Consider the following 9,987-nt stretch of genomic DNA (forward strand, 5'->3'; position numbering starts at 1 on the left):
GACCACCTAACTCCACAAATATCAAAAAACACATCGTTTTTCTAGAACAGATTACAAATCGCCTGAAAATGGTACAATAAGTGGCAACATGTGTGACGAAGGTGTTGCGCTGGGCTATATCATGCAATCGAAAGTGAAACTTAAGCTCGCTCCATTGCGGAAATATTCCCGCGAGAGTGCGGAAAACTTAAATTGATTAATTAATTTCAAATGTGAAATGTTACCAATATACTCACGGACCACTAGGGGGCGCTCACGGACCACCAGTGGTCCGCGGACCACACTTTGAGAAGCACTGCTTTAATACCTTAAGTAATGTGATGCTAACACGTAGGGCTTTGAACTAATTTTGAATCACATGTAGCAATATTTTTACACTGTGGTATTATTTGTAATTTAGCTTGAGTAGAAAGATCTGTTTGTTCATTGTTTGTACTGGTTTCTTGTAATTCCTACTTTTGCCTCGGACATGAATGCATCATCATCGTCAAACTGCTAACTTGCTAATGTAAACACATCGGGTAAACATCACCATTACAGGGTCATCTGGAGGAGAAAACTAACGTCAGATCACATATTATTAATCCAAGGTAAATTAATGATAACAACAAAACGCTACCTTAAATTGAGTAAAACACAACCCATGAACTTTCACCTTTGACCGTGTGTTATCAGTAATGGACGGAAGACATAACCCACCTTGCAGCAGAGCAAAGAGTTTAACAACAACAACACCAACAGAGACCCTGGAGCTACTAAACCCCGCACAGGTATGTTTGATCGGTGTGTTTTAGTTAAATCTGCCCATTTCTTACACACTTTGTATCAGTCTTGTTGTTTGCTAGCTAACACAGCGCGAGGACACTGTGTGACATTGCACGTGTTTCCGCTTTCCTTCACCAACCACTGCATGACAACAACAATCGCTAATTAGACTTTAACATGGCATGTGGCTGCTTAATGTGTCGTTAAATATGTATATAAGGATAAATCCTGTTTTTGTTGTACATGCTGACCCTCAGTGATTACATTACCAGCTGCATAGAAGCTGTACATGTCATTCTAGTCTGCTGTAAACTTCCCCTCTTTGTCCTATATTTCCGTATAACATGAAGTGAAGTTACATAAGGTAGTACCTGGGCTATGGTTTCTTTAATATAGCATAAATACAGCCAGAGGCACAGCCCTCCACATTCTTCAGTTGGATCAGCTACAGGTCTGTCCTGTTGTGACAAGTACCTTTTTAAATGTTGTTACAATAGCTGTGTGTGAAGGGAAATAAAAAAACCTCTTCCCCTATTGTAATCCTGCGGCATGTCATTCAATTTATTCTGCAGAGATTTATTGAATTATCTTGTAAATTGAGAATTCAGACATTGCCACTCTTGTGTCCTCAGGAACATATATAGCTGCAAAGCCACAAACCATTGACATAAACATATTAAATAATAAGCTAAATATAATGAGTATGTCTGGGGTTTTGGACCTATTATCAATACATCTAAAGACATTCCTTTTGATATATATGTAACCTTTAGATTGAGCCCTTTGATCCTGGACACAAACGTTTTGAAACGTGTTCCTCTGGCAGGAAGGAGGCCGAGTTCCTTCAGTACTAACATTTTTATCCCATCTGCAACGACCCTAATAAATAAGGTTAGGACCCCCATTGACATGCATTTCCTTTCCCTCTTATTGTTTATGTATTTATTTAAACAAGGACCATGCATACATAACATTAATCTCAGAAAATAAAATATTTTTTTTTTGCCAGATTTGAGCTAATAGCTAATTTCCATCTGCAGTTTCTTCGAAAGACACTAAAAGCAGAGTCCTAACCTTGAAAGCATAACTGTTAAAAATAAGTATTCTCAAACCTTCAAGACTTTTTACAAACCCTGGTCATGCCTCTTGACAACCATCCAAATCTGATCCAAGAAATCAGATAAAATAATTAAATACTAATATCGTATTGCTTCACTAACGGTGAATGTTTTTGTTGACAGGTGTGATGGCCGTCGGAGGATCAATGACTTCAGATCCGTGGCTTTAGTGGCGCAGCGCTGCCCTCACCAGCACCATGCAGCAGAAAGGTGTGATGCAGATCATCGAATGGGAGGACCTGGACAAGAGGAAGTTCTACTCCCTGGGCGTGTTCATGACCTTGACCACCAGGGCCAGCGTGTACCCGGCCAGCCTGATCCGCACCCGGCTGCAGGTGCAGAAGGGGAAGGCCCTCTACTCCGGCACCATCGATGCTTTCTGCAAGATCATTCGAGCGGAGGGTGTGCGAGGCCTCTACCGGGGCTTCATGGTCAACACTTTCACGCTGATCTCAGGTCAGGCTTACATCACCACCTACGAGCTGGTGCGCAAGTACGTGTCCCAGTACTCTCCCAGTAACACCGTGAAGTCGGTGGTGGCTGGTGGAGCAGCTTCTCTGGTGGCTCAGACCATCACGGTGCCCATCGACATCGTGTCCCAGCACCTGATGATGCAGGGCCAGGGGGAGCACCTGACTCGCTTCAAGGCCAAACCCAAGAGGATGCTCGCAGCGTCGAAGCGTAAACTCACTTTCGGCCAATCCCGGGACATCACGGTGCAGATATTTGCTGCTGATGGTTTCAGGGGATTTTACCGGGGATACGTGGCATCGCTTCTCACGTACATCCCAAACAGTGCACTCTGGTGGCCTTTTTATCATTTTTATACAGGTAAGGAAACACCCTGTTTAATAAAGTTTATTGATACCAATGTCATTATTGATTCAGCACATCGGTCAGATTCTTTATGATTTCCTGATGCATTCTCTATGTGAAAGAAAAGTTGGCCTGTATAGGATTTCATCGTCGGTGCCTGTTTAGAAACATTAAACTGGCACGTAGAAACAAAATATTGGTTCAATATAACACTGAAGGACTAAGTGAAGGGATTCAAATGGAAAACACCAGTTGGACACCATGAAGCATGAGTTTAGCCAATGTAAGAAAGAAATGCCAGCATTAATAAATATAATTGATAACTTAGGAGGCATACAACTTCAGACAGATTTTAACACAATTCTCAATTTTTTAGATAGTTTCACATTGAATGTTCTTAGCTGCTGGAGGCATTTAAATAGTGACCAAAACCACTAATATATTGGGCTTACAGTGTTTTTATATTCTTTACGTTTCCAGAGCAGCTGTCCTTGATGGCCCCCACCGGGTGCCCCCATCTGATTCTGCAGGCTTTGGCCGGACCAATGGCAGCAGCGACCGCCTCCACCATCACCAACCCCATGGATGTTGTTCGAGCAAGAGTTCAGGTAAACACTGAGAGACACCATGTTGGAAAACATTAAAGCTGACGTTTTCTCTGTGTTGACTGTATCAGAGTTCCCGTTAGAATATTTTTTCGCCGGTCAACATGTCCGTTAAAGTTGAAATCTTCCGGACAAAATGAGAAAAGTGCCGGTCAAAGGTCTTCTTTGTTATTTATTGTGCTTTAAAACAAATTGATATGATTCGATATTAAACAAACTAATTATAGACCTAGTAGATTAACTACATTGTTCAAAAGTGTACAGTAATTTACAATAACACGGTAATAATAAACGCAGCCCGTCAGTATCATGCAGCTCGCGGATCAGTAATGAGTGACCCGACAGTAAAACTAAACATATCTATAACTAGTTTAGGTAGTTTGAGAGGTAATTAAAATAGCTACGTGTGATATTCTAACCTGGTGTGTGTTTTGTTCCGCTCACCGCTGCATGTGATCATGCCGAGCTGCATGTCGACTCGTCAGCAGCAGCTGATCTCTCTCTCCGGTCAGATTAGACTTTACTCGCGTTTATGTCCATATCGATCAGATCCAGCTCTAGCTAATGATAGGACTACCTGCTTATTAAAAGACACCTAAACAATAAGCGTCGCTATGCAACCGGGTGAGGCCGCAAAGTATAGCGCAGCATTATGCATTTGTTTACATGCCCACCGGAACCCCGAGGCATTACCAACAGATCAACGCACAATCAACCAACACAGGACATCTCTTTCTCCACATTACGTGTTAGACATTAGAATTGACTCTTCTTGTCTGTCACATACTCTTTTGTCTGTCACATAAATGGCGCAAGTTGCGCAACTGATGTGGTATTGCGCTAAACGAAAATGATTTTGAACGGACACTTTGACCGGAGAGATTTAGATTTGCCGGTCTTCAGCATATTTTACCGGTCGTAGTCCGGTAATTACCGGCTAACGGGAACTCTGGACTGTATATGGACGTAGTGTCCGTGACGTCACCCATAGGATTCTGCAGAGTTGCCGTGAAGCCCTTAGTAGGCGGAGTCGGCCACGAACGGCTTGACAGCAACGTCAGAGTCTAATCCCGCCTGCTCCAAATAAGGGCAAAGAGGCGGAGCCTAGGCGGGACCTGCTGCCTCCGAACTGGAAGTAAACAGAGCTAGCTCAGGCTAAGAAGCTAAGCTAACATGAAATACATGCATACCAAGTTACTGCTGCTAACAGTGTAGTTCCCCTATATAAACGTTACATTCATAATCAAATGAGAGAATCTGCAAGAGAATTAGCTATATTTTGTTATTCTTAATTCTTTCACACACACATACAGGTTTTGGGCCGAGGGCGACACCGTACTTCCGGTAACAACCATTTCAGGCGAGGTGCATACAGAATATCATAGTCGATTGCCTTAATCAATATAGTCAACTCTAAAATACCACATATATGCATTGGCATGATAATATTATTGTGACAAGTGGGGTATTCACCTGGTGTTTCCAGAAGATAGACGTAGATGCAGCCAAAATCGACCGAAGGCCACTTTTGAGGGTCGTAATTCCATACATTGTACATCCAACAACCCACACAGCTCTAGTTTACGCTGGTAACGACCTAGAGCACACCCCTCAAGTCCAGAGATGTAATCCGAAGACATGCAGCGATTTCTTCGGTCGTTAATTCAGAAAAAAAAACCTAGTGCGCTCTGCCTGGCTACATAAGCTAGCTGTTTATATTAGCATTGCCAGGATTTTTGCACCTCCAGAAAAATGGCGTCTTTATAAAAAAATATATGGTGCGCGTTGCATTGTGGGTAGCTGTGACGTCACTGTGTGTGAAAGAATGCTCGTCATTCACACGTTAAGAAAATAAGTAGCCTACCGATACATAGCAGAACAAATGTGGCGATGTTCAGCTTAAATGTTCCACTTAAACACAGACAGTGGCAGAACTTCAGTGTTAGTATTATTAGATCTCAGTGCTGCGTTTGACACTGTTGACCACAGCATATTACTAGACCGACTGGAAAACTGGGTGGGACTTTCGGAAACAGTTCTGAATTGGTTTGAATCCTACTTAAAGGACAGAAACAACTTTGTTTCTATAGGTAAATACACATCTGAGTTGACAAATATGACATGTGGGGTTCCTCAAGGCTCCATCTTGGGGCCTCTTCTCTTTAACATCTACATGCTACCACTGGCTCAGATAATGAAGAACAACAAAATAAGTTACCATAGCTATGCAGATGACACACAAATTTACGTAACAATTTCACCAGGAGATTATGCTCCAATTCAAACACTGAGTAAGTGCATTGAACAAATCAATGACTGGATGTGTCAGAACTTTCTCCAATTAAACAAAGATAAAAACTGAGGTAATGGTTTTTGGAGCCAAGGCAGAACGTATAAAAGTTAGCACTGAGCTTCAGTGTGCAATGTTCAAAACAACAGATAAAGCCATAAATCTAGGTGTAGTCATGGACTCTGACCTGAGTTTCAACAGTCACATTAAAACAGTTACTAAATCAGCCTACTATCACCTAAAGAATATATCTAGGATTAAAAGACTAATGTCACAGCAGGATTTGGAAAAACTTGTCCATGCTTTTATCTTCAGTAGACTCGACTACTGCAATGGTGTCTTCACAGGTCTCACTAAAAAATCTATTAGGAAGCTGCAGCTAATTCAGAACGCTGCTGCTCGAGTCCTCACTAACACTAAGAAAGTGGATCACATCACTCCAGTTCTGAAGTCTTTACACTGGCTTCCTGTGTGTCAAAGAATAGATTTCAAAATACTGCTGCTGGTTTATAAAGCACTGAATGGTTTAGGCCCAAAATACATTTCTGACCTCCTGCTAAATTATGAACCATCCAGATCTCTCAGGTCTTCAGGGACTGGTCAGCTTTCTGTCCCCAGAGTCAGAACTAAACATGGTAAAGCAGCGTTCAGTTATTATGCTCCAAATATCTGGAACAAACTCCCAGAAACCTGCAGGTCCGCTGCAACTCTTACTACTTTTAAATCCAGGCTGAAGACTTTTCTTTTTGTCGCTGCTTTTAATTGAACTATTCATATCTTAGACTGCACTGTAACTTTTATCCATGTACTTTTTTCTTTTAATGTTTAATTGACAGCACTGTAACTTTTATCCATGTATTTTTTCTTTTAATGTTTATTTTATTAGCTTTTCTTTTTAATGACTGATTTTGAATGCCATTTTCTTAATCTCTTTCATTTTTTGTAAAGCACTTTGAATTGCCTTGTGTTGAAAAGTGCTATATAAATAAACTTGCCTTGCCTTGCCTTAATAAGCCTTGTTCAACATAATTTATTTAGGCGAACCAAGTCTGCGTTTCGCTGCATTCCTTGATCTCCAGTTATAACGACGGACTCCACCGCCCGGACCTAACGGAGCCGCAGTGGGCTAGCTCCGGGACGCCGGCTGGAGCTAGCCCCCTGCGGCTCCGTTAGATCCGGCGGCCACCACTAAGATAATTGGGTCCCTACATTTGCTCCCGTTTAGCATTATGGGCGTCATAGCCATAGACTATAACAGTCTTACCCAAGGCTGAATCATAAACTAAAATGTATATGTATGCATAAAGGGTTACGTCCTTAGCTGGCTAGCTAAGCTACCAAGCACACAAACACCTGCGAACGGGGTAAACATGTATAATATTATCATTTTAGACTTCTTAGAAGTTCTGTTAGTACATTCAAGCGCACAGCACGACATTTTAATTGTCTGGTATTTGTAACAATATTCCCCAAAAGGCACAATCACCACGAACACGGCTAAAGCTAAAGGGTCAAGTACAGTACTATGACTAACTAACGTTGTAGATAGCCTCTATGGTTGTAGCCTAGCAGAGTGGACAAGTTGCTAGGTTGTTGGCTGACAGTGAGGCATGTACGTGTCCATCAAAGTGACCACGCCCTAATTTATGCAAAAACTTTAAGACCTAATATAAATAAAAGGGTCGTGTTAGAAAACAATTCACTCACAGATTCATAATCATGAAGGTGGAATCTAACTATATCGATAATAATATTTATTGCTTACATGGGTAGAAACATGTTTTTTTCTGCTGTAAAGTTGGGCATTTTAACATGGGGATCTATGGAAATTGCTCCTTTCTGCAGCCAGTCCCTAGCGGCCCATGTATGAACTGCAGTGTGTGGCACTTCCGTATTGGCGTCCCGGCTGTTCCCCAGAGTTTGCCGCTTGGTGTTGACACTCAATACAGCTGGAGTCAGCTCGTTTTTCTGTGTTGCTACACTTCCTCTTGTTGCTAAGATTACTCAAGAGCTTCCTAACATGCTCTTAACTTCATTTCATCATCAGGCTGATTGGACAAAAGCAAGGCAGGACTACAATCTGGTTTACAAATGTTACTTAAATCTCTTTTTAATGACTAAAATCAGACTCAAATGACAACAATTTTCATTGTTGTCATTCATACGATTTAAAAACCTAACAAGCAGGTGTTACACAGGACCAATACTAAATCGAAAACATCTGACAAAATGAAGTAGAACTGGAGACAAATATGCAACATACAAATAGTAGAAAAATGTGTCCTTTTAGTCGCTGTTCTGGAGCTTTCCATTGTTTAACATGATCTTCCTCAGCAGATTTCTTTGTTGACTTTGAAAGACTTTACGTGCATGTTGCCTCTAGATCAAATGTGTATTGTTGTCCTTGGAAACAGCTGTTAAAACAACAAGAATTCACTTTAAATCTCATCCCAAAATGGATCCACAAATATCTAACGATGTACCTCTCTCCCGTCTCCTAAAGGTTGAGGGCCGATCGTCCCTCATCGAGACGTTCAAGCAGCTGCTGGCGGAGGAGGGGGCCTGGGCGATGACGAAAGGTCTGTCGGCCCGCATCATCTCCTCCATGCCCACCTCGGTGCTCATCGTGGTGGGATACGAGACTCTGAAGAGACTGAGCCTCAAAGACGAGCTGGTGGACTCCAGACACTGGTGAGGAACCGGAGGGAACCAGGAGAGATCGCACCGTGATTCACATCCACACAGAAACTCTTCCCATCCACACAGAATGTCTTCACAGGAGAGACGACCAATATCTGTGTCCACCATCGCGATGACTGCTCTTCTGTTTATCTGCTTTTCACAAGCCTTTTTAGATCTGTGTTGTTATAATGTTGGTACAATACAGCGGAGTGCAAATGGTGACGTTTAGGTACAATTGGGAATTATAGGTGTTATTTTACCCTGCCTTTTTCCTATTTGTCAGACCCATTTCTACTGGCCTTACCGTGAAATATAAAGATATAAGTGAAAACAAGGTTCTGCATTTGTCCAAAATGTCCAATCCGAAGAAAAACACACAACAAAATAATCCTAAAATGTAAAAACTGTCTGAAGAATTAGCTTTTTTAAGTATAGCATATATCTAAGTCTCTGTTTATTAACAATATGTTATGACTGCAGCAGGCGCTTTCTTTTTTTACCGCGTCATATTTGAACAACTCACAGGCAGCCTAAGCTTGTGAACACTTGATGCACCGTTTGAATTACTTTAAATTGTACAGGAGAAATACATACATCGCTAAAGTGTGAAATGTAAGCTATAGAATATTACATTGCTTGATTCTGTATCGTTAGACCTAAAGCCTTTCTGTAATATATTCAGCTGTGTCTTGTGATTTATTAACAGTCTGAAGTATGAAGTGGTGCGGGTATAATGATGATTTCTACTTAAGGATACGTTGATCAGACAGGCTTCTCTGCTTCTCATTTGTGTAAATGGACTGTACAAAACAAATGGAGACTGACAGAAAATAGATGTATCAGCAAAAGTGTAGAGTTAATGTTATAGGCCTTAGATAACGTTGAAGATGTTATTTTCTACTTTATTTAGACTTTTCAGATGACTGGGGATCAAATCTGCCACTATTTGTTTCAAGCTAACACAGGGAGAGTAAAGGCAGCGGCAACACATCAGCAAAACTTTAACGTTGCCTTCAGATTTCACCATCAAAGGCCATATGACTATTACTGCCAGAAAAGATCTCAGTGAGCTTTGACACGGCTCTTCTCTTGTATTAACTTGTTGTTATGCAAACTGCACTCTTGTTTAATGGGCCCCAGATTCTGATGTGATTGATTTCTGAAAAGCACATTTAATGGACCTTTTCCTGAATGGAGGAAGTGCTGCACATGTGTTCAACAACCACCTGCCGTGTAAAAACAAAAATCAAACAATTGTTAAAAGTGCAGTTTGATGTGTGTTCAAAACGTGTGGACCTTTGTTGAAAAGTAATAAAGCATTCTGAATCACTGCAGCTGTTTTATGTCCTGTTCTTTATGAAAGATTTATATTTTAAATAAATGTTTAGTGCTCATTAGTTATTTGAGGCTGCAGTTCAGCTGCTGGCCCACAGAGGGAGTTCTACTTCACTGCATCTCACTGCTGCTCTAACAAGATCCCTCCAAACATTTCTAATGCAGCTCTCATGTTCTCAATTTATAGGATCCCAAAGTAATTTCTTCAAATCAAGGAGCAACACAAATGATGAAAGGCTAATAGTAAAATGATCCAGTCTGAATTTAAACAAAACAGAAAACAGTCCAATGAATAAACGTGCACTCTCGGCCCGTCCACACGGCGGCGTGCGTTGAAGCTTCAACGCTTCTTCCCATTCACTTTGAATGGGGTGAC

The 9,987-nt window shown here is 41.3% G+C and overlaps 1 protein-coding gene across 1 annotated transcript; it reads left to right on the forward strand.

The window, feature by feature from the left end:
• Positions 1-290: 290 nt before the first annotated feature.
• slc25a44a (solute carrier family 25 member 44a) lies at positions 291-9,610 on the forward strand. The gene is made up of 5 exons (XM_034236170.1): positions 291-590; positions 676-770; positions 2,007-2,714; positions 3,180-3,307; positions 8,098-9,610. Exons 3-5 carry the CDS (start codon positions 2,081-2,083, stop codon positions 8,287-8,289), a joined length of 954 nt encoding a protein of 317 aa, XP_034092061.1. The 5' UTR covers positions 291-590; positions 676-770; positions 2,007-2,080; the 3' UTR covers positions 8,290-9,610.
• Positions 9,611-9,987: the final 377 nt, after the last annotated feature.

Source organism: Gymnodraco acuticeps, unplaced genomic scaffold (assembly GCF_902827175.1).
Source record: "Gymnodraco acuticeps unplaced genomic scaffold, fGymAcu1.1, whole genome shotgun sequence".
NCBI lineage: Eukaryota > Metazoa > Chordata > Actinopteri > Perciformes > Bathydraconidae > Gymnodraco > Gymnodraco acuticeps.

What these genes read in the sequence shown, in the direction of transcription:
- slc25a44a (XM_034236170.1), top strand. Translation starts at nt 2,081, where the DNA reads ATGCAGCAGAAAGGTGTGATGCAGATCATCGAATGGGAGGACCTGGAC. An exon ending in TTTTTATCATTTTTATACAG is followed by an intron (nt 2,715 to 3,179) that starts GTAAGGAAACAC and finishes TTACGTTTCCAG; the next exon opens with AGCAGCTGTCCTTGATGGCC. An exon ending in TTGTTCGAGCAAGAGTTCAG is followed by an intron (nt 3,308 to 8,097) that starts GTAAACACTGAG and finishes CGTCTCCTAAAG; the next exon opens with GTTGAGGGCCGATCGTCCCT.